We start from the raw sequence: 26216 nt of genomic DNA on the forward strand, positions 1-26216 counted from the left end.
TTGAGGTGTGGGTATAACCACAATACTGGTAAGAGAGGAAGTTCCAGGATTTTAACTTAGTGACAATGAAAGAAAGACAAAATATTTCCAGCTTGGGCATAATATGTGGCTTGGAAGGCAACTTCCAATTGGTGCGGTACCCCTGCTTTTGCTGCCTTTGTCCTACTACGGTTTAGGGTCAGAAAGGTGTTGTGTAAGAAGTTTTGATGAAATACTGCAATGCATCCTGCAGTTGGTATAAACTGCACCTCAATAGAGGAGTTGAGTGAATGGCTGTGAATGGGGTGCCTGTTGAATAGCTGCTCTGTCCACTATGGTGTCATCTTGAGTGTTGTTGAGGTTACTCTTATCCAGGCAAATAGACAATAGGTGCAGGAGTAGACCATTCCGCCCTTCGAGCCTGCACCACCATTCTGAGATCATGGCTGATCATCTACTATCAATACCCGGTTCCTGCCTTGTCCCCATAACCCTTGATTCCCCTATCCATAAGATACCTATCTAGCTCCTTCTTGAAAGCATCCAGAGAATTGGCCTCCACTACCTTCTGAGGCAGCGAGTTCCACACCTCCACAACTGTCTGGGAGAAGAAGTTCCTCCTCAACTCTGTCCGAAATGACCTACCCCTTATTCTTAAACCATGCCCTCTGGTACTGGACTCTCTCAGCATCTGGAACATATTTCCTGCCTCGATCTTGTCCAAACCCTTAATAATCTTATATGTCTCAATCAGATCCCCCCTCAATCTCCTTCATTCCAGCGTGTACAAGCCCAGTCTCTCCAACCTCTCTGCGTAAGACAGTCCGGACATCCCAGGAATTAACCTAGTGAACCTACACTGCACCTCCTCCACAGCCAGGATGTCCTTCCTTAACCCTGGAGACCAAAACTGCACACAATACTCCAGGTGTGGTCTCACCAGGGCCCTGTACAAATGCAAAAGGATTTCCTTGCTCTTGTACTCAATTCCCTTTGTAATAAAGGCCAACATTCCATTAGCCTTCTTCACTGCCTGCTGCACTTGCTCATTCACCTTCGGAGACTGATGAACAAGTACTCCTAGATCTCTTTGTATTTCTCCCTTACCTAACTCCACACCATTCAGATAATAATCTGCCTTCCTGTTCTTGCTCCCAAAGTGAATAACCTCACACTTATTCACATTAAACGCCATCTGCCAAGTTTCTGCTCACCCAGCGTATCCAAGTCACCTTGAATTCTCCTAACATCCTCTTCACATGTCACACTGCCACCCAGCTTAGTATCATCAGCAAACTTGCTGATGTTATTCACAATGCCTTCCTCTAAATCATTGACGTAAATCGTAAACAGCTGTGGTCCCAATACTGAGCCCTGTGGCACCCCACTAGTCACCACCTGCCATTCCGAGAAACACCCATTCACTGCTACCCTTTGCTTTCTATCTGCCAACCAGTTTTCTATCCATGTCAATATGCTTCCCCCAATGCCATGAGCTCTGATTTTACCCACCAATCTCCTATGTGGTACCTTATCAAATGCCTTCTGAAAGTCAAGGTACACCATATCCACTGGATCTCCCGCATCTATCTTCCTGGTTACATCCTCCAAAAACTCCAATAGATTAGTCAAGCATGATTTGCCCATGGTAAATCCATGCTGGCTCGGCCCAATCCTATCACTGCTATCAAGATATGCCGCTATTTCATCTTTAATAATGGACTCTAGCATCTTTCCCACTACTGATGTTAGGCTAACAGGGTGATAGTTCTCTGTTTTCTCCCTCGGTCCTTTCTTAAAAAGTGGAGGGTATTTCATTACACTCTTCACTTGGCAGGCTTTGGGGAGTTAGGATATAAGTTACTGACTATAAGAATCGTCGCCTCTGACCTGTACTTGTGTACACAGCTACTCCAGTTTCGTATCTTTGTCACATCTAAACTCTTGATCTGCCTTCAGACTTGCCATCATAAACTTTAACCCATCCAAATTCTGAACCATTTAAACTAACTTCAGCTGTACTGATCAAAATCCTTCATTTTAAATTCTAACTCTTCCTTTGCAAACCATTTCATTACAGCACTCCTTCCTATCTCTAATCTCCTACCTGCTCCTGTCTCACCAACCTCCATGAGGTCAGTGTCACAGTGCAATTTTTACTCATTCTATATTTAGCTGCTACACTGAAGCTTTCAAACTTATCCAGACTCTCTATCCACACTCACTCCTTTAAACAACTTCCCTTGCTCCCACCTCTTTGGCCAAATGTTTGGATTCATGTTCTAATGGATCAGATCTCACTGGCCTGGCCTCTCTCTTCTGGAATTGCTAACTGTGATTCTCCTATGTTCACAAATACACACACTGTTCATCTATAACATGCCCATCTCATTTGTCGTCTTGTCTTACCTGCAAGCCCTCAGCGATCAGATGGCACAGCAAGAAAACCCTGATTGTTTTAACACCTAGCAAGGCCGAGGCAAGCCGCCTTCTAGCTGTTAATGCTGCGATTTTAGTATTTTTTGCAACTAAGGTTGAAGTGTTCTCTTTAAAAATAAAACATTAAAGGGAATACTAAAACAATAAATTAGCAAATGCTAACTTTTTTCTTGAGGGTCTTTGGTACCCAAATTATCTACTCAGCTTTACTTACTTTCTATCCGTTATGCCACGGGCACTTAGGGCATCAATAAAGGTCCTCCATCTCTGCTTGTCCTTGGCCATCTTCTCTACTGTGCCCCAGGTGAGGTTCAGAGTCCTTATTTCTGCCTCGATGGTACAGTGCCAAAAAACTGAACTACAAGTTGCAGCAGCTATCCAGCAACTGCTGTTTACTATAACATGGGAATAGGGACGAGTACCCAAGAACTAGGCGAAGGGAGTTATTGTTAGGCCCCACAGGAAAGGAGTATTAAGTTGTTGCAACAACTGGTGTGGCATCACCAGATCATTTATAAAAATCACAAAGGGTAGGGGTCCCAGAACAGATCCCTGAGGCACACCAGTGGTCACCAGCCTCCACGCAGAATATGACCCATCTACAACCACTCTTTGCCTTCTGTGGGCAAGCAAGTTCTGGATCCATAAAGCAATGTCCCCTTGGATCCCATGCCTCCTTACTTTCTCAATAAGCCTTGCATGGGTTACCTTATCAAATCCCTTGCTAAAATGCATATACACTACATCTACAACTCTACCTTTATCAATGCGTTTTTCACATCTTCAAAAAATTCAATCAGGCTCATAAGGCACGGCGTGCCTTTGACAAAGTCATGCTGACTATTCCTAACCATATTATGCCTCTTCAAATGTCCATAAATCCTGTCTCTCAGGATCTTCTTCATTAACTTACCAACCACTGAAGTAAGACTCACTGGCCTATATTTTCCTGGGCTATCCCTACTCCCTTTCTTGAATAAGTGAACAACATCCGCAACCCTCCAATCCTCTGGAACCTCTCCTGTCCTCATTGATGATGCAAAGATCATTGCCAGAGGATCAGTAATCTCCTCCCTCACTTCTCACAGTAGCCTGGGGTACATCCTGTCCGGTCCCGGTGACTTATCTAACTTGATGCTTCCCAAAAGCTCCAGCACATCCTCTTCTTTAATATCTACATGCTCAAGCTTTTCAGTCCACTGCAAGTCATCCCTACAATGGCCAAGATCCTTTTCCGTAGTGAATACTGAAGCGAGGTTTTCATTAGGTACCTCCGCTATTTCCTTCGATTCCATACACACTTTTCCACTGTCACACTTGATTGGTCCTATTCTCTCACGACTTACCCTCTTGTATGTAGAACTCCTTGGGGTTTTCCTTAATCCTGTCTGCCATATCCTTCTTATGGCCCCTTCTGGCTCTCCCAATTTCATTCTTAAGCTCCTTACTGCTAGCCTTATAATCTTCTAGATTCCTATCATTACCTAGTTTTTTGAACCTTTCTTAAGCTCCTCTTTTCTTCTTGACTAGATTTACAACAGCCTTTGTACACCACGGTTCCTGTACGTTACCATCCCTTCCATGTCTCATTAGAGCGTACCTACTCAGAACCCCACGCAAATATCCCCTGAACATTTGCCACATTTCTTCCGGATGTTTCCCTGAGAACATCTGTTTCCAATTTATGCTTCCAAGTTCCTGCCTGATAGCCTCATATTTCCCTTTACTCCAATTAAACATTTCCCTAACTTGTCTGTTCCTATCCCTCTCCAATGCTATGGTAAAGGAGATAGATTTGTGATCACTATCTCCAAAATGCTGTCCAACTGAGAGACCTGCCTCTCCTCTTGTAGGCTTATCTACATATTGTGCCAAGAAACCTTCCTGAACACACCTAACAATCTCTACCCTATCTAAACCCCTCACTCTAGGGAGATGTCAATCAATATTTGGGAAACTAAAATCTCCCACCACATCAACCCTGTTATTATTACTCCTTTCCAGAACCTGTCTCTGTATCTACTCCTCGATGTCCCTGTAACTATTAGGTGGTCTATATAAAAAAAAACCCAGCAGAGTTATTGACCCCTTCCTATTCCTAACTTCCACCCCACAGAGACAACCCCTCCATGACTTCCTCCTTTTCTGCAGCCATGACACTATCTCTGATCAACAGTGCCATGCCCCCACCTCTTTTGCCTCCCTCCCTGTCCTTTCTGAAACATCTAGAGCCTGGCACTTGAAGTAGCCATTCCTGCCCCTGCACCATCCAAGTCTCTGTAATGGCCACAACATCATAGCTCCAAGTGCTGATCCACGCTCTAAGCTCATCCACTTTATTCATAATACTCCTTCGCATTAAAATAGCCATATCTCAAACAATTGGTCAGAGCGCATCCCTTCTCTATCACCTGCCTATCCTCCATTTTGCACTATCTCCAAGCTTCCTCTATTTGTGAGCCAACCTCCCTTTCCTCCGTCACTTCAGTTTGGTTCCCACCCCCCAGCATTTCTAGTTTAAACTCTCCCCAATAGCCTTAGCAAACCTTCCTGCCAGGATATTTGTTCCCCTCAGATTCAAGTGCAACCTGTCCTTTTTGTACAGGTAACACCTGCCCCAAAAGAGGTCCCAATGATCCAGAAATCTGTATCCCTGCCCCCGCTCCAATCCCTTAGCCAGGCATTTGTCCTCCACTTCATTCTATTCCTGTACTCACTGTCACATGGCACAGGCAGTAATCCTGAGATTACTACATTTGAGGTCCTGCTTCTCAACTTCTTTCCTAACTCCCTGTAGTCTGCTTTCAGGATCACCTCCATTTTCCTACCTATGTCATTGGTACCAATATGTACCACGACCTCTGGCTGTTCTCCCTCCCAATTCAAGATATCATGGTCATGATCAGAAACATCCTGGGCCCTGGCACCTGGGAGGCAAACTACCATGCATGTTTCTTCTCTGCATCCACAGAATCGCCTATCTGACCCCCTAACTATAGAGTCCCCTATCACTGCTGCCATCCTCTTCCTTTCCCTACCCATCTGAGCCACAGGGCCTGACTCTGTGCCTGAGGTGCGACCACAGTTGCTTCCCCCAGGTAGGTCCCCCCCCCAACAGTACTCAAGCAGGAATACTTATTGTTAAGGGGGACAGCCACAGGGGTACTCTCTAGTACCTGCTTCCTGCCCTTCCCTCTCCTGAATGTTACCCACTTCTCTGTCTCCTGTGGTTGCGAGGTGACTACCTGCCTATAGCTCCTCTCTATCACCTCCTCACCCTCCCTGGATAAAATTGTCCAGTTTATCCACAGTTTCTAGGCTAACTTCAGCTGCACTGTTGGGGACTGCAATATGAGCTTTGAAGTCAAGTCAGGAGTCAGGCAAGAATGTGTAATGTTGGTGATATTATTTAACCAGGTGATTAACTGGATTATGAGGCAAACAATGAAAGAGAAGCAGAGAGGTATTAGGTGGACTCCATTCTCTACATTCGAAGATCTTGACTTTGTGGATGACCTCACATTACCATTACTATCTGCTCCTCTACTAATTATACCTAATGTTTTAACTATTTAATTCCTTTGCAAATCCTTCCATCTCAACCCTTCTTCTTTTCTTGTTTCAATTTTGTACCATCTGACCTCCAATATTTTCCTTCGTGCTCAGTGTTCAACCTGCCCTTTATGTCTTTAGGATGTTATTTTTCACATGAACAGAACCAATGTAAGATCTTGCGACTCTAATGACAGAATCTTTTGAATATCCGCAATTGCAGAATACCCACTGTAATTTTGTACCCATCTTCACCCTTTTCCTGTTGATTTATTCATTCAATAGAATTCTAAAACATCAATAAGACAAAAAGTATTGTTATTTATTTTCATCTAGTGTTTGGATTTATGTTCCATATCTGATCCAAAATACTTTCTTTGATTACAAAGAATGGTGGATTTGTTGATTTAATGTAAATGGATTACAGAAGTCTTTGAACAAACATTTTCCAACTAAATTGTTGTGAAATTTATTTGGAAGTTTTCGATGCTTCCAGGTCTTCTGAGGAAAAATATGGAGGTCTAAGTTAATTGATATTTACATTCAAGTAAGATAAGGTTATGTAAAATCTTTATTTATCAGATCTAACAATCAAAGAAAATTTTGGCGAATGCTGAGATAGCTATGTCTCCTTTTCCCAGCTCTGAAGAAATTTGCAGCATTGTTCTGTAGAGCAGGATATTGCTTTCTAATGCAATTATTTACCTGAAAAAAGTCAGAGTAATAGTGATTGGACCAATAGTTCCAAAATTTGATGCTACAAACTTTGTTCCTGTATTTCAAGTCTGTTAGAGATTGATAGCGGTAATTAGTCAGCAACTCTATCATTATTGTACCATGCAACTAACAGTATAATAGAAGATGAACAAGAAGGACTTGGCTTTCTTCTTGTCTAATAATTAATTTGATGTAATATTCCTGCACTTCCCATCTAAGAGTTAGTTAATGTCATCAGTTACAATAATTATCCCTAATAGTTAGCAATACGAAGGTAAATTTTCCTTCATACTTAAGAAAAGGATCTGCATGTGTAAACAATGTGATCTCCAATCAAAGAGAAATATTATCTATTTTACCAGACTAAATAAGATTTCAACATCCATAAATGGGTTCCTACAAATCAAGCTTAAATTAATGATGCATTAAAAAAAGGGAAATGTGGTTCCTGGAGTTCATTTTGGCTTCAATTACATCTTGAAATAGATTCATGGAAGCCTTCCTTTTAGCAAAACTATGAATGAATTTAAAGGAGGAACTCATCAGGCCAAGCAGCATCTATGGTAAAGAGTAAACAGTCGATGTTTCAGGCCAAAACCCTTCATCAGGATTTAGGGAGCCTCCCAATATTGTGCTTTGTTTTGTTGATTACTCTACAGTAAATAGTTCCATTTAAGCAGTAAGAATTTGTCACATGAGAAACTCATTCCTTTAACCACTTTTTCCTTCATTCATCTTTCTGGATCAAGATGTTGCGCACAATGTTCCCTCTAATTTTTTTTTACTGCAGACCAACCATTGCTCTGAACAGAAAATTTTTACATGACCTTAAAAGATGCGCAGCAGTTTAAATGTATTCTTTGGTAATACACATACTGTGAATATTTAGAATGAAAACTGAATAATTTGATTTTATTTATTAATTGATGAGTTAAATGAAATACAGTACAATAAAGAAAATCTTCCATGCTTCGTAATTTTTTCTTGTCAGTCTTTATTACAATTCCATTGTCTATGAACACTGTCCAGATTAATTTCACATCCAGATGAAAGATATGTCTTAATCCTCATTAGCTCATCCAAATGTTCCACTTCTCATCTGTTTTTTTTTGGATATACATTTAATTGAATTCATAAAACTGAATCCCAGTCAGCACTAGAAGCTTGAAATGTTCCAACATCAACAAAAATTGACTGTTCTTCAAATTATTATTTTCTAAGCATATAGTTCAACATCTTAATTGAAACAGTCTTAACTTTCTCAGAAATGACAAATTTGAAATTACTGTATTACTGTGATATTTTCCAGACAATACTTTGGTCTTTATTTATCATAGTAGCTGAGTATTTTCTTTTGTCAGGTGCACAACATTCCCTTTTCCAAATTCAGAATTGGTTGTGTTTGCAATAGCAACAGGGTCAAAAGCTTGCCATTCTCTTAACTCATCATCAGGACATGCATTATCCAAGTGATTACGCACGCACACACATTGAATGAATTAAATAATGGTGTGGTGTGGTATTGATGCCAGAACTTATAGATGCAACAAGATCTTTCACTTTGTCACTCCAAAAAATGGTATCAACAAAGTACTGTGACTGTAACTTGTTAATTTTTGCTTTTGCATACTCCAGTACTTCAATCGTATTCCAATAGCTTTTCTGAAGGAACTTATGAAGAAATGCCAGATCTTCTAAAACATCATTAAGGATAGTTAATGGTACTTGATTTTGTAATTAATTACAGGGTATTTCACAATTATATTAACATGGGTTTTAAAATTATATTAGCTTAATTTAAGAATTATATTAAAGTTACATAAAATAAAATTCCAACTACGCAGCAACAAAGGCTATGTGCGTGGGAGCATTTCAGCTACTGTGCTGTTCTCTTCGAGAGAACAGTGGTTGCTCATAAGAACAATATACTGTATATTGTCCATTGCTAATTGATCATGAGAAGCAACTACCTTCCTGAATCACAACAACCCTTTTGGTGAAGGTACTCGCACAAAAGTTCCAGGAGATGATGAAGGAATATCAAGTGTTTGTGTTGTCTTATCCTTCTTAGTGGTAGAAATCATTGGTTTGGAACTGGTCTGGATAAGTAATTGTATAGGTGGCACTCACTGCAACCACTAAATGCTGCTGTTGTAGGGAATGAATGTTTAAGGTGGGCTACTTTGTACTCAATACTAATGAGATTTTGAGATTTGCTGGAGCTACTTTCTTCCAGGCAATTGGACAGAAAACTCCTGTTTTGTACCTTGTTTACGGCAGAAGGGTATAAAACAACTCAGAAATAGCCAAGTACTCTATTCTAACCTGTTCTTGTAGCTGCCAGAGTAACATGGCTCACATACTGTAGTTGAGATCCCAGTCAATGTTGACCCTTGGCAGGTTGATGGTGGGCACCTGGCCTTGGTAATCCCTTTAGGTTTCATGGGTAGGTGTTTAGCCACTCCCTTTCCGGGGTTGTCCATTTTCTGGCACTTCTAAGATCCTAATGGTTGTTTCCCCTTTATGCACCCCTACCTGAATATTAACTGGGTCTTGTTATGTACAGCCACTGGCTGTTTCATTTGCTGAAGGATACACCAGGGTCTTTTTACCCTTGCAGTTTCTTAGCTCTACCCACAATGATTCTGCACCTTCCAATCCTATGTCACCTCTTTCTAATGATTTGATTTCATTTTTTACCAACAGAGTTGCCCCACTGCCTACCTGCCTGTCCTTTAGATACAATGTGTATCTTTGGGTGTTCCCAACAATTATCTTCTTTCATCCATGATTCAGTGATGCCCACAACTTCAGACATACCAGTCTGTAACTGTGCCAGAAGTTAAGTTCATCTACCTTGTTCTGTATAATGCATGCATTTAAATATAACACCTTCAGTCCTACATTCATTACCCTTTTCAATTTTGTCCCAGTTTTGTATTGTAAATCATCCCGTTCACTGCCATCTTGTCCTATTGTCACCTCTCAATGTCAGCAGTCTGAAGAAAGGTGATTGATGGAGCAGTTAAGATTGGACTGGCCTGGGATACTGCCTGGGACCTGATGAGCTCTTCTGCCTTGGAGGAACTAATAGACCAGCTGGTTTAGACTGAACATAGTTAAAATGGGAATCTTTTTACCACTATTGAAAAAAATTCAAGAAAATCTTGACAAATGGATGATACTACCAATAACATTAGTAGGTAGAGTCAATGTTGTAAAAATGAATATATTTCCGAGATTACAGTATTTGTTTCAAACATTACCAATACAATTGCCACAGAAATTTTTTCAAGAGTTAAATAAATCTGTAAGAAAATTTCTTTGGAAAGGTAAAATGTCAAGAATATCATTGGAAAAGCTGACATGTAAATTTAGGTTAGGAGGGTTACAACTTCCAAACTTTAAAAATTACTATAAAGCAAATCAACTTAGATTTATTGCATCTTTTTTCGATGATCAAAAACCAGCATGGATTAAAATAGAACTAGACAAGATAGGAGAAAATAAACCTGAAGATTTTATATATAAATGGGAATCTAAATGGATACGGGAAAAGAAAGATTCTCCTATATTAACACACTTGATCGATCTATGGAATAAGATAAATGTTGATAAGGAAACACAGAAATCTCTATTAGCAAGGAGACCTTTGTTTCAAAACAGACTTATTCCTTTTACAATGGACAATCAACTTTTATATAATTGGTACCAAAAAGGGATTAAATTTATAGGAGATTGTTTTGAACGAGGTATATTGATGTCATTTGAACAATTAAAGGATAAATATAAAATATCTAATAATACTTTCTTTTGTTACTTTCAGTTAAGGGCTTACTTAATAGGTAAGCTGGGTCAAACAATGTTTTTGCCAAAAGCTAATGAAATTGAAATTTTAATTCAAAAAGGAAAAATTAAAAAATTTGTTTCTTGTATGTATAATTTGATTCAAGAACAGACAATTAAACAAGGAACCCATAAGTCAAAGCAAAAATGGGAAACAGATCTGAATATTAATATTGATGAAATAAATTGGTCAAGACTTTGTCTGGACAGTATGACAAATATAATAAATGTTCGACTTAGATTAGTACAATATAATTTTTTACACCAATTATATATTACACCACAAAAAATAAATAGATTAAATTCAAATCTATCTGATAAATGTTTTCGGTGTAATCAAGAAATTGGTACTTTTTTACATTCTACTTGGTCTTGTTTTAAAATTCAACCCTTTTGGATAAATTTAAGAATCTTATTGGAACAAATTACTGGAATTCAACTTCCACATAACCCTGTATTATTTCTATTAGGTGATATTGAAGGGATAAAACCGAAACTTAAATTGAATAAATATCAGAAAGAATTTATAAAAATTGCATTGGCAGTAGCTAAGAAGACTATAGCAGTTACTTGGAAATCTGATTCGTATTTAAGTATGGATCATTGGAATAATGAAATGGCTAGTTCTATTCCACTTGAAAAAATTACTTATAATTTAAGAGATAATTATGTAACATTCTTGAATATTTGGCGCCCTTATTTACAAAAGATAGGATGTCATATTTAAGTGCTCCGACAAAGAATTTGGTTACTTGGGGAAAGTAACAAATAATTATACCAAATTTATTTTGAATCCCATGGGGCATGTGGAAACCTTCCAATACCCAGGTGGCTCTTTTTTTTTCTTTCTTTCTTTCTTTTAGGTAGGACTATATATGGGGGGGGGGGAGGGTAGATTTTATCTTTTCATGTATTCTTTTTGAAAATTTAATAAAAATTATATTTAAAAAAATGGGAATCTTGCTGGTAAGCCACCAACATTATTGGTAACACCAATGATCAATGTCTTCTTCAAGAAAGGCTCCATTTATTCACTTTTTAGGAATACTTCTAGAAAGCCAGTACATGAACCATAAATTCTGCGAAATTTAATGAAAAGGTTGCTGATTTTTTTTCTGGATATTTTGTCTATTAGAATCGGAAATAGATTTTGCAAAGTTTGTCTTTAATTTTAATCTGCTTCCACACATTACATAATGAAGACAGCTCTTCCAGGAATGAATCCTCCACCTGGTTCCCCAGGGGAACTACCATCTCCTTCCTGCTCCCTGTTTTGGAAAATCATTATAGCTGTACCTTTACAGCAGTCAGCTGATCATCTAGTATAAGAAACAAATTGTGGCGTAATCTAAGTCATTGTTTATTAAAGACACTCACTGCTGCTGGTTCCAATGTGTGCACAAGCTCAGCACATCATGGCACGCATCTAATCTGGAGCTGGAAGCCATTTTGTGTTATGTAGCTTTGGATGTTACGGAAGAAAATGGAAACTGTTGAAACCAATCAATGTTGTATGCTGTTATTGAAATCAGAAGTATGAAACGGATGGCCAGTGAAGAACTATTTGCAGGTAGGATGGAAAAATCAAAAAGGGCAGCATTCCCTGTGGAAAAATAATATAGACTGTGGAATGGATCTCTTGTTTGTTATTTCATAATTCTAAAGAACTCCATTTTATAATTTGGAGCCAAGTGTTTGCATTTCTGTGCTGCAGAAATCATAGACGAGGAAAAGAACAATGATGTCCAACAGTATTTCACCAGTTTCAGTAGATTCAAAAGGTTTTCCTCATTTGAATCCTTTCATATAACTTTTGTAGAAATCTGTCTTTTGATGTGGAATTGGAGGAATAGGAGAGGCATGAAAGCCTTGTCTGGTTTAAAACTTACTGACAGATGTTCCCTCTAAGCTACGCGGGTTCATGGCTGCTTGTGTCATGATGAAGGGTCTCGGCTTGACACGTCGACTATTTACTCTTTCCATAGATGTTGCCTTCCCTGCTGAGTTCCCCCAGCATTGTGTGTGTGTTGTTTTGCACTTCCAGCATCTGCAGATTGTCTCATGTTTGTTATTTAAAGAGCCTTGCAGTTTTCAGGCTGTGTAAAAACAAAATCCTGCTCAGAGCAACGGTTGGTCCACGCATCTGTAAAGAAAATTCAATGGAACGTTGATGTGATAGTCAGTTGTTATAAGATATATCTAATTTCATTGTGTGTTTGGAACTCTTTTCCCACTTGTTGTCAAATACTTTGGTGGGTGCAGACTGGGAGGGGAAAGCTTAAAGGAGATGTGTTTTTACACAGAGAGGTCTAGGCGTCTGGAATGGGCTTTAGTGTTAGTAGTGAAGATGGATACAATAGTGGTGTTTAAGGGATTGTTGGATAGACGCATGAATATGCAGTTAAATAAGACCATGGACAATATGAATTTAACCTCTCAAATCCTAATCACAAAGGAAGTTTACCCAGTAATTAAGGCCTCTCTATCCCACTCCACCTCAGCTCCCAACATCTTATCCAGCAATGTAATTGCTGTTAGGCGTAAAACAACTGGGGAATGGCATTCTTCTGTTTTAGTCAAAACTAATAGATGATGCCCAAATGGAAAATTACTGATAAACAAATCCTTAAATAAACATACAATGATAACTGTTATGACGTTTCTGAGCAAGTACAAATTCCCGGTTTAATGAGAAAAGCTTTTTTTTTTCTTTTTTAAGAGTATTTTTCTAATTCATGTATGGGATGAGGTCATTACTGGCATGGCTGCAGCATCTGCTTATCGCTACTTGGCCAGAGTTAAATGAAGGGCTTACATTCATGAATCAAACACATTGATGTGGAGGCTATACTGAGTACTAATGGCAGGTTACCTTCTTTAAAGGACACAGTGAGCCACTTTGGATTTTACGATCTGCCAATAGGTTCATCATGAATTTTATTCATAAAGGCTATTCATAAATTAATACATATTTTAAATATTGAATTTGAAATCTGAACTTACTCTTTACAATTTCATTCATGCAGCTACCATACTTGTGTGAGACATTATCATTTGACATATTCATAAACTGTTCCAGTGTTCTTCTGTTATAATGTGTAACATAATATTTTGCATTTTGTTCTCACCAAAAGAAACAGCTTGCACTCCGCAAAGCCAACACGAGCCATGTAAAAGCCTTAATTTTCTATTTGCACAGACACTGTGGATATGAAATGTGCTTTATCACAGATCTTTTCAAAACATGCTTCAATCTCTGGAATGCATTGCATTTCAAATCTAATTCCTTTGTATTTCAACTGATGCTGTAGGACAAACAGTTTAGATTCACAGATTTCAGCTTTATAGATTTCCATCTAAGTATGTTAAATTTCTTGTGGGAGCTGGATTCATTCTGATAAACATCAGGGTGTAAGCATTATATTTCAGCTTTTAGCTGCATCCCTGACACCGTAGATATTTTTGTTTGTCAGAATATGATTGGTATTTTCAGGCTCCTGGCTGTACGTCTTATTTCTGAGTACACTGATGTATGCTGAGCACAGTTCTATTTCTGTATTTTGGCCTTCAGTAAATAAAGCATTACCCAGCAATGGAAACTCTGTCTTCCATTGATGTGTTTGATATGAATAAATGTGGTGAAAGTGCGTAAAATACAACAATGCATTTGATACGAACCATTTGCTGTCTTGAGGAAAATAAGCTCTATTTCATGATAATTAGGTACCCTTGTGCTGCAAACAATATGGCACAGGAGGTCTATATTGCTGGGGAGTATACTGTAGATGTGTGAATTCAAAATTGCTAACTCTTACTTGAAAATTTACTAAATAATTGGTTTGGTATTGGTTTATTATTGTCAAAAGAACTGAGATACAGTGAACATTTTAGTTTTGCAAGCCATCCATATAGATCATTTCAAGCACAAGTATTTGAGGCTGTACAAGAGAAAAGCAAGCTAGAGTTACCCAGAAATTGAGGTTTAGGTAGACAATAAGGTGAAAGGAACATGACCAGTAACAATGTGAAATCAAAATATCACTTTAAATGCAGAAGAGGTCCATTTAATAGACTTATAACAGTGGGATAGAAGTTGTCTGTAGTCTGGGTGGGTGGGGGGGCGGAGTGCAAGTTTTCAAGGTTTTATATTTTCTTTCCAGTGCAAGTAGGAGAAGTGAGAACGGGCTGTGAGGGGAGTCTTTGATTGTGCTGCCTACTTTTCTGAGTCAGCAAGAAATGTACGCAGAATCCATGGAGGGGCGGCTAGTTTCTGTGATTGACTGTGCTGTGTCCACAACTCTCTGCAATTTCTTGCTGTCTTGAATAGAGCAGATATTATACTATGCTGTGATACAACTAGATATGATTCTTTCAATGAAGCACCTGTAAACATTTGTGAGAGTCAATGTGAACATGTGGTTGGACCAGAACCGGCTATTGGTGGTGTTTACACCTAGAAACTTGATACTCTCAACCATCTTCAGTTCAGCACTATTAATAGATACAGATACGTGTGTTCCACTCCATTTCCTGAAGTCAATAAACAGCCCTTCAGGTTAAGTGCAAAGCCTCCTCTTTTTTTTAGTACTTCAGTTTTCCTTTTGGTATTTGCTTAAATGTTCTTTAAAACAGAGAATACAGAGTAACATAAAGCTAAAACACTGCAGATGCTGGAAATCTGAAAGAAAGCTAAGCCAATATAAAGTGGTGTGAATACTCAGTATGTCAGGCAGCATCCAAGAAGGGAGAAGCAGACCTTCTGAGTGTTCACGGCACACCATGTCTTTACTATTAGTGCAGATAGTCAGGGGAGTGTGTGTAATGCTGTTGGGCAACATGTCAGCTTCTTTTCATGATGTTATTCATCTAATTCCTGCATTAGGTGTCTCAGCTCAATTAACTAGCACATGCCTTCGTCGCAACACATCTGTTGGAACCCCTTTCTGGATGGCCCCAGAGGTAAGTAAGAAAATTCAGAGGACAGCCCCCCACCAGCATTGTTATCAAACTTTGAATGGTAGCTTCCCCACAATTATATTCTTTCCTTATTTCTCCACTGTTGTGATTTGCTTCTTGACTATGTTAATTTTATGTATCTATATGATGGTAAAACTGCAGTAACAATACAAAATGGAAAAAGAGACATTCCCTCATAGGCATCACTCAGTTTAGTGACTATAAGTACCATCCAATTGAGCCCTCAGGGCTAGAGTTTGGATTACACAGTCAAACTCTGTGTTAATCATAATACATTCGGGTTTTGTAATATTGGTGGAGTTTTAAGGAATTGTGTAACAAACAACCAAATACGGAATAAAAAGATTAGATTATTTGTGATTACAATAGAAGCTAGGATCCAGCAATACCATTTGTCAGACTTTTCTCAACAGAAACATGAGGAAATCTGCAGATGCTGGAATTTCAAGCAACACACATAGAAGTTGCTGGTGAACGCAGCAGGCCAGGCAGCACCTCTAGGAAGAGGTACCCCTTCCTAGGGATGTTGCCTGGCCTGCTGAGTTCACCAGCAACTTTTATGTGTGTTGCTTCTCTCAACAGATCCCATTTTTCATGAAAAAGTGGAGGGTGATTAAATCTTATTCACTTCTATGGGATTTACCTTGTAATTATGATCTGTAACATTACATCACAGATAGCAAATGTGATTGCATTGTTTTAAAAGAATGTATTTTCAGAAAGTGTTGCCAATTCCCCGCACCTCCTGTTTGCATCACTTTGACTTCCTGACACACCTCCAATCATTAATTTTGCTATTTTGTTTCAAATAGCACATCAAGATCATAGAGCACAGAACATATTAAAACATGTTTTCTGTGTCAGCATGATGTTAATTTAAATTACTTCCACCTGCTTGTACAAAGTCTGTATCTCACTCTTCCCTGCCTGTTCATGTGTCATTCTAAATGCCTCCTAAATGTTGCCTTTGTATCTTTTTCTACCACCTTTCTCAGTAGTGAGTTCCAGGCATCCACTACTCTTTGTGTAAAAATCTTACACGCCTCTCATGTTAACGGCATGCCCTTTAGTATTCCGGCATTTCTGACTATTTCCTGTCTATGACTCTCATAATTTTATAAACTTTTGTCAGGTCACCCCTCAGAAAACAGTCTATCTTTGCCCAGACTCTCCTTATAAGTAATTCTCTCCAATCCAGGGACATCGCTGTGCTGAACTGTTTCTGCACTCTTTTCAAAGCTTTCTAAATCCTTCACAAACAGTGGCAATCAGAACGTCCTCCAAATGTGGCGAAGCCAAGGTTTTATTCAGCTGCGATACAACATCCCAATTTTTATTTTTAATGGCCCACTGATTACTGTAAGCCTATGCCATATTATCCTATCCATTTGTGTTGTCACTTCAGGGATCTATGAAGCACCCAGGGTCCTTCTATATATCAAGCTTCCAACAAGCACTTCTATTTACTGAATACAATAAAGGTTCCAGCTCTGATCTTTATTGAATACCATTGGACACAGACCTCCAGCTGGAAAAGCACTCCTCCACCACTACCCTCTATCTTCTATAACCAACTTACCATGGATCTAATGTAGCTTAATCTTATGCACTAGTTTACCATAAAGAAAATATGTCAAATGCTTTACTGAAGTCCATGTAGACAACATCCACTACCCTCATCAATCATCACCATCACTTCTCCAAATAACTCAAAGATGTGAGACACTGCCACCATCGTATGAAACCATGTTTTTATTCCAAAGTGAGTAAATCATGTTCCTAACAATCTTAGAGTCATAGAGTCAGAGAGAAGTACAATGATGAATAGGCTCTTTGGTCCATCTAGTCTGTGCCATACCAAAACCATTTAGACTGCCTACTCTCATTGACTTGCACTGGGACCATAGCCCTCCATATCCCTACTACCCATGTACTTATCCAAACTTCTCTTAAATATTGAAATCGAGCTTGCATGCACCACTTGTTCTGGCAGCTCAATCCACACTCTCATAACCCTCTGAGTGAAGAAGTTTTCCCTCATGTTCCCCTTAAACTTCTCACTTTTTATCCTTCACCCATGACCTCTGATTGTAGTCCCACCCAACCTCAGAGGAAAAGGCCTGCTTGCATTTATTCTGTCTATACCCTGTTAAATTTTGTATACATCTATTAAATCTACTCTCAACCCTCTAAAGAGTACAGTCCTAACCTATTCAATCTTTCCTGATAACTCAGGTCTTCCAGACCTGGCAACATCCTTATAAATTTTCTCTGCATTCTTCTTGTTTACATCTTTCCTGTAGGTAGGTGACTATAACTGCACACAATACTCCAAATTAGGCCTCACCAATTTCTTGTACAACTTCAATATAACATCCCATCTTCTGTACTCAGTGTATTGATTTATTAAAGCCAATGGGTCAAGAGCTTTCTTTATGACCCTGTTTACCTGTGACACCACTTTCAATGAATTGTGAATTTGTATTCCCAATTCCCTTTGTTCCACCACATTCCTCAGTGCCCCAATATTCACTGTGTAAGATCTACCGTGGTTGGTCCTACCAAAGTGCCAAACCTTGCACTTGTCTGCATTAAATTCCATCTGCCATTTTTTCAGCCCATTTTTCCAGCTGATGCAGATCCCTCAGCAAGCCATGATAGTCTTCCTCACTGTCCGCTACACTCCCAATCTTGGTGTCATCCGCAAATTTGCTGATTCGGTTAACTACAGTATCATCCAAATCATTGATGTAGATGACAAACAACAAAAGATCCAGCTCTGATCCCTGCAGCACTCCACTAGTCACAAGCCTCCAGTCAGACAGGCAACCATCTACTACCACTCTTTTACCTTAAGCTATGATCTCTGTTTGTAGTCCCACTGAAACTCAGTGGAAAAGGCCTCCTTGCATTTACCTTATCAATACCCCTCACAATTTTGTATGCCTCTATCAACTCTCCTCTCAATCTTCTATGTTCAAAGGAATAAAGTCCTAACTTATTCAATCTTTCCGTATAACTCTATTACTCCAGACATGCCTGTAAATTTACTTTGTACTCTTTCAATCTTCTTTACATCTTTGCTGTAGATAGGTGGCCAAAACTGCACACAATACTCCAAATTACACCTCAACAATGTCTTATACAACTTCAACATAACATTCTGACTCCTGTACCCAATACATTGATTTATGAAGGCCAATGTGCCAAGCAGACTTTGCCTCCACAGGTGCCTGTGGCAAAGAATTTCACAGATTCGCCACTGTTTGCCTAAAGAAATTTGTCCTCATCTCCATTCTAATAGGACACCCCTCTATTTGGTGATAGACAGGAGCTACAGGGATGTAGACATCCCAAAGTTGCAGGAGGGAAGTAACTGGGTGACTGTCAGGAGAAGGAGGGGAGATGCACAGCCAGTACAGAGTACATCTGTGGCCATTCCCCTCAATAATAAGTACACTACTTTAGATACTGTTGAAGGGGGAGCCCTGTTGGGGGAATCATAGTGACTGGGTCTCTGGCACTGAGTCTAGTGCTGTGGCTCAGAAGAGCAGAGAGGTGAAGAGGACTGCAGTGGTGATGGTAGATTCCATAGTCAGAAGAACAGAGACAAGGTTCTGTGGGTACAACAGAAACATCCAGATGATATGTTGTCTCCCCGGTGCCAGGATCAGGGATGTCTCGGATTGTGTCCATGGCATTCTCACGGGTAAGGATGCACAGCTAGTAGTCTTGGTCAGATTGGCACCAATGACATAGGTAGACAAGGTGAGGAGATCCTGAGAGAGTTTTGAGGGAGCTAGATAGAAAGCTGAGAATTAAGAAATGGCAAAGGTAAAAAGACACTAATAGCAGTTATATACAGGCCTTCAAACAGCAGCCGGGATGTGGACTACAAGTTGCAGCTGGAAATAGAAAAAGCGTGTGAGAAGGAAAATGTCAAGATAATTATGGGGGATTTTAATAAGAAAGTGGATTGGGAAAGTCAGGAAGGTAATGGATCTCAGGAGAGGGAGTTTGTAGAATGCCTACAGGATGGCTTTTTGGAGCAGCTTGTCCAGAAGCCCACCAGGGGACCGGCTGTTTTCGATTGGGTGCTGTGTAACGAACCTGAGGCAATTAGGGAGCTGGAGGTAAAGGAACCCCTTGGAAGTAGTGATCATAATATGATTGAATTCAGTTTCAAATCTGAAAAGGAGAAGCTGGTATCAGGTGTATTGATATTTCAGAGGAACAGGGGAAATTACAGTGGTATGAGAGAGGCACTGGCCCAAGTCGATTGGAAAAGTAAGCTAAATGGAGGGACGGCAGAGCAGAATTGGATGAAATTCCTACAAGAAATAAGGAAAATGCAGGAAAAATATATTCCAAGAAAAAATAAAATCATGAATGGAAAAATGGCACAAATGTGGCTAACAAGAGGGGTTAAGGCAAAAATAAAAGCAAAAGAAATGGCGTACAAGGAAGCAAAAATTAGTGGGAAAAATTAGGACTGGAAGACTTTTAAAAACTTACTGAAGGAAACTAAGAAAGTCATTAGGAAAGAAAAGATGGATTATGAAAGGAAGTTGGCGATTAACATAAAAAAGGATACTAAAAGTTTTTTTAAATATATGAAGAGTAAAAGAGTGACAAGGGTAGATACGGGACCGATTGAAGATGATGCTGGAAAAATTATAATGGATAACAAAGAGATGGCGGAGGAACTGAATGAGTATTTTGCATCAGTCTTCACAGTGGAAGACATGAGCAATATACCTGATAGCCAGAGGTATCAGGGAATAGAATTAGGTACAGTGAAGATTACTAGAGAGAAAGTGCTTGGGAAGCTAAATGGACTAAGAATAGATAAGTCGCCTGGTCCGGATGAGGTGCACCCAAGGGTTCTGAAGGAGGTGGCTTTGGAGATTGTGGAAGCATTGGAAATGATCTTCCAGGAATCAATAGACCTTGGCATGGTTCCGGAGGACTGGAAGGTCGCAAATGTAGTTCCACTATTTAAGAAAGGAAGGAGGCAGCAAAAAGAAAATTACAGACCTACTAGTCTGACATCAGTAGTTGGAAAGATATTGGAGTCAATCCTCAAGTACGAGGCTATGAAATACCTCGAAGTGCATGACAAGATAAGCCGAAGCCAGCATGGTTTCATGAAGGGAAGATCCTGCCTCACCAACCTATTGGAATTTTTTGAGGTAATCTCAAATAAGATTGACAAGGGAGAGGCTGTGGAAGTTGTATATTTGGATTTTCAAAAGGCCTTTGAGAAGGTGCCGCATATGAGGCTGCTTAATAAGATGAAAGCCCATGGAATTATAGGAAAGATATTGAAATGGGTGGAGCATTGGCTGATAGGCAGAAAGCAAAGGGTGGGAATAAAGGGATCCTATTCTGATTGGTTGCTGGTTACTAGTGGTGTTCCACAGGGGTTGGTGTTGGGGCCGCTTCTTTTAACGATGTATATCGATGATTTGGATTATGGATTAAATGGTTTTGTGGCTAAGTTTGCGGATGACACCAAGATAGGTGGAGGAGCAGGAAATGTTGAAGAAACGGAAAGGTTGCAGAGAGACTTAGTCAGTTTAGGAGAGTGGGCAAAGAAATGGCAGATGAGATACAACGTTGACAAATGTACGGTTGTACATTTTGGAAGAAGAAATAATCAGGCAGATTATTATTTAGATGGGGAGAAAATTCAAAAATCAGAAGTACAAAGGGACTAAAGTGAATGCTATGTTGGCATTCATTTCAAGAGGAATAGTGTATAAGAGTAAGGAGGTGTTAATGAGGCCCTATGCGGCATTAGTGAGACCTCATTTGGAATACTGTGTGCAGTTTTGGCCCCCCTATCTTAGAAAGGATGTACTGATGTTGGAGAGAGTTCAGAGAAGATTTATGAGGATGATTCCTGGAATGCAGGGGCTAACATATGAGGAGCGTTTGTCAGCTCTTGGACTATATTCATTGGAGTAGAGAAGAATGAGAGGGGATCTCATAGAAACATTTCGAATGTTGAAAGGGTTGGACAGAGTAGATGTGGAAAGGTTGTTTCCCTTGGTGGATGAGTCCAGGACAAGAGGCCATAGTCTTGGAATTAGAGGGTACCCAGTTAAAATGGAGATGAGGACAATTTTTTTTAGCCAGAGGGTCGTGGACTTGTGGAATTCGTTGCCACATACAGCTGAGGAGGCCCGATCATTGAGGGTGTTTAAGGACGAGATTGACAGGTATCTAACTAGTCAGGGTATCAAGGGATATGGGGAAAAAGCCGGAAATTGGAACTAGATGGGTGAATAGTTTAGCTCATGGGGGAGCTGCAGAGCAGACTCGATGGGCCGAATGGCCTACTTCTGCTCCTTTGTCTTGTCTTGTGACAAGACCTCCAGAATAGTAGTCTCTGGATTGCTGCATGTGCCACGTGCCAGTGAAGGTAAGAATAGAATAATTTGATAGCAGGATGCGTGGCTGAGGAACTGGTGGAGGGGTGGGGTATCAGATTTATGGATCATTGGAATTTCTTCTGGGGAAGGTATGATCTGTGCAAAAGCGACGGATTACACCTGAACCCAAGGGGTCCAATATTCGTGTGGGTAGTTTGGCTAGAGGTGTTCGGATGTGTTTAAACTAATTCAGCAGCGGATGGGAACTGGAGTGATAGTGCTGAAGATGAGGTAGTTGGTTTACAAACAAAGAAAATGTGTTGTGAGACACCTAGCATGGAAAGGCTGATGATAGGGTAAAACTGCAGTCAACAAGATGAGTTTCAACGCAAAAGGTTGACAAAATTGAAAAAGGTGAATACAGGGCTGGAGGTATTATATTCAAACGCGCATAATGTCATCCTGCCAACGTTCTTTTCCAATCAATTCTGGTGATCTCCTCTCTCATGCCTCTGTAATTCCCTTTACTCTACTGTAATGTTGATACACCTGACTTTAGCTACCCCTTCTCAAATTTCGGTGAATTAGTATGATCGCTTGCACCTAAGGATTCTTTCATCTTAAACTCTCCAATCAATTCTGGTTCATTGCATAACACCCAGTCCAGAACAGCTGATCCCCTAGTGGGCTCAGCCACGAGCTGCTCAAAAAAGCCATCTCATAGGCACTCTAGAAAATACCCCCTCCTGGAATAAGCATCAATCTGATTTTCCCAATTTACCTGCATATTGAAATCCCCCATGATTAGTGTAACATCACCCTTTTGGCATGCATTTTCTATCTCCGGTTGTAATTTGTAGACCACATCCTTATTACTAACAAGAGAAAATCTGCAGATGCTGGAAATCCAAGCAACACATACAAAATTCTGGAGGAACTCAGCAGGCCAGGCAGTATCTAGACAGCATCTAGGATGTCCTGCCGAAGGGTTATGGCCGATGACTGTACTCTTTTCTAGATTGTGCCTGGCCTGCCGAGTTCCTCCAACAGTTTGTGTGTGTCACAACCTTGTTACTGTTTGGGAGTCTGCACACATCTCCCATCAGGGTCTTTTTACCCTTGCAGTTCCTTACCTCTATCTGCAATGATTCAACACCTTCCAACCCTATGTCACCTCTTTCTAATTTGATTTCACTTATACCAACAGAGCAATGCCGCCCCCTTTGCCTTCCTTCCTGTCCTTTTGATATAATGTGGATCCTTGGATACACCTTCAGTCCTGTATTTAACTTTTTGATTTTGCCCACTTTTTATGTTGCAACTCATCCTGTTCAGTGTAATTTTGCTTTATCAACAGCCTCTCCTCACTACACATTTTCTCTGTTGTACACCAGCTACCTCATCTTCAGCACTATTATCGCCTTTCCTATGATACTCCTTGCATTGAAATATACACAGCTTGGGACATTAGTCACGCCATGCTCAACCTTTCGATTCCTAACTTTGTCTGAGGTCTTACCAACATTTGCCTCCACAGTTTCTTCACTAACTGTTCTGGCATTCTGGTTCCCATCCCTCTGCAGCTCTAGTTTAAATCTCACTGTGGAGCATCAACAAACCTTCCCGCTCGGATATTGGTTGCCTTCCAGTTCAGGTGCAAACCATTTCTTCTGTACAGGTACTAACTTGTCTGTGATCCAAAAATCTTATGTCCTCTCTCCTACACCAACTTCTTAGCCATGTATAAACTCTATAATCTTCCTAGTTTTGGCCTCACTAGCATGTGGCACAGGTAGCAATCCTGAGATCATAACACTGGAGTTCCTGCCCTTTAACTTAGCACCTAACTCCATGAACTAGCTAGGTAGAACCTTGTCACTCATCCTATTCATGTCATTGCTAGCTACAAGGACCGCGACTTCTGGCTGTTCACCTCCCATTTAAGAATGCTGAGAACTCGATCTGTGATGTATTGGACCCTGGCACCCAGAAGGCAACAAACTAGCCCAGAATCTAGTTCTTGCCCACAGAACCTCCTGACCATTCCTCTAACTAACTAACTAATCCCCTATTATCACAGCATGCCTCTTCCCCCTTCCCTTCTGAGTCACAGTGGCAGACTCTGGGCCAGAGACCTGACCACTGTGACTTTCCTCTTTTAGATAAATCACCACCCACCTGCCCCAGCAGTATCCAAAGTGATATACCTCTTGTTGAGGGGGTTGGCCACAGAGGTACGCTGCACTAGCTCCTTAACCCCATTCCCCTTCCTATCTCTCAGCCAGTTTCCTGTGTCCTGCACCTTGGGTGTAACTACCTCTCTATATGTCCTCTCTATCACCCCTTCGTAATCCAGAATGATCTGGGGTTCATCCATTTCCTGCTCCAACACCTTAACACTAATTGTTGGAACCTGCAGCTGGATGCACTTCTCACAGATGTAGTGGTCAGGGACACTGGAGGTCTCCCTGCCTTCCCACATCCCACAAGAGAGCATTCCACTCAGCCGCTTCTCATCTCTGTTGTCCCAGCTGAGCAAACATGAAGAAGGGAAGGAGAAAAAAAAATAACCCTGAGTTTTTCTTTTCTTTGCTTTCTCTGAATGAAGACTCACTTCGCTGAAGCCTCATGATCACCACACTGATTCTGTCCACTCTGATGACAGCCACTGTGATGATGGCAGAGGTTGATAGATCCTTGATTATTTAGGGCATGGAAGGATATGGGCAGAAGGTGGGAGGTTGGGTCTGAGAGGGAAATGGATCAACCATGATGAAATTGCGGAGCAGACTTAATGGGCAAAATGGCCTACTTCAGTTCCCCAGTCTTATGGTCTTATGGATATCCTTCCTATAATGGGGTGACCAGAACTTTATGCAGTACTCCAGATGCAGCCGAAGTATAGTTTTATAAAACTGCAACATAATTTCTTCACTTTTGAATTCAATGCTTTGACCAGTAAAGGCAACAATGCCATATGCCTTCTCAACCTGTGTAACCACTTTCTGGGAGCTATGGGCTTAGTCCTCAGGATCCCTCTGCTCATCAACACTATGAAGGATCTTGCCCAACACTTTCTCTTTACATTTGACTTTCCAAGGTACAACACTTCACATTTGTCCAGGTTAAACTCCATTTGCCATTTCTCCACCCATATCTGGAACTGATCTATATCCTAATGTATTCTTTGCCAGTCTTCTATGCTGTCTACCTCACTACCAATCTTTGTATCATCTGCACACTTACTAACCCACACCTCTACAGTTTTATCCAGGTCACTTATATATGTCACTAAGAGCAGAGTTCCCAGTACAGATCCCTGTGGAACACCACTAATCACAGACTCCAGCTAGAATAAGACCCTTCGACCACAACCCTGTGTCTTCAATGGGCAAGACACTTATGAATCCAAATGGCCAATTCACCATTGATCCCATGCACCTTAATCTTCTGTATCATCCTCCCCTGAGGGGCCTTGTTACTCACCTTACAATAACCCATGTAGACAGCATCCACTGCTCTACCTTCATCAACCACTCTCATCACATCATCAAAAAACTCAATCAAATTAGTGAGTCACAATTTGCCCCATACAAAGCCATGGTGGCTCTCCCTAATTAGGCCATGGTTTTCCAAATGCTCATAAATCCTATCACTAAGAATTATCTTCCGTAAACTTCCCTACTACTTACGTGAAACTCACCAGGCTATAGTTTCCAGGGTTACTCCTGGTTTTCTCCTTGAATAATGGAACAACTCTAGCTACTTGCCTGTCCTCCAGGATCTTGCTTGTGGCTGGAGAGAACACCAAAATATCGGTCAAAGCCTAGAAAATTCATCTTCTGACTCTCTTTATATCACATTAGGCTTTGGGGATTTAACCACCTTAATGCTCTTTAAGAAATCCAAAACTACCTCCTCTTTTACTCAAACTGCTCTAGCATATTAACATGCTTGGTACTGATCTCCCTATAGTCCACGTCCTACTCCTTGGTAAATACACATGTAAAGTACTCATTAAGGACATCACCCGCATCCTCCACATCCAAGCAAATATTCCCCCCTTTATCCTTGAATGTTCCTTCCCTCTCCCTTGTTATCCTGTTGCTGGATTATGTATAGAATTCCCTGGGATTCCCTTTAATCTTACTGGCCAAGCACTTTTCATCACCCTCCTGACTTTCCTAATTCCCTTTTTTGAGTTATTTTCTGGCTTCTTTATAATCCTCAAGGGCCTCTATTTGATTCTAGCTTCTCAAGGTTTACATAGGAGACATAGCTTTTCCTTTTTCTTCTTGACTAAGATCATCACCTCTCTGGGCATCCAAG

At 40.3% G+C, this 26216-nt stretch overlaps 1 protein-coding gene across 1 annotated transcript in view; it reads left to right on the plus strand.

Annotated features, from left to right (window-relative positions):
• The window catches only part of myo3a (myosin IIIA), a 437289-nt gene that overhangs the window by 127649 nt on the left and 283424 nt on the right, over nt 1-26216 (plus strand). Inside the window, exon 6 of the mRNA XM_063042509.1 lies at nt 15416-15492. Within this exon, the coding sequence (XP_062898579.1) occupies nt 15416-15492 (77 nt within the window). The remainder of the gene's footprint in view (nt 1-15415; nt 15493-26216) is intronic.

Source organism: Mobula hypostoma, chromosome 3 (genome assembly GCF_963921235.1).
Source record: "Mobula hypostoma chromosome 3, sMobHyp1.1, whole genome shotgun sequence".
Lineage (NCBI taxonomy): Eukaryota > Metazoa > Chordata > Chondrichthyes > Myliobatiformes > Myliobatidae > Mobula > Mobula hypostoma.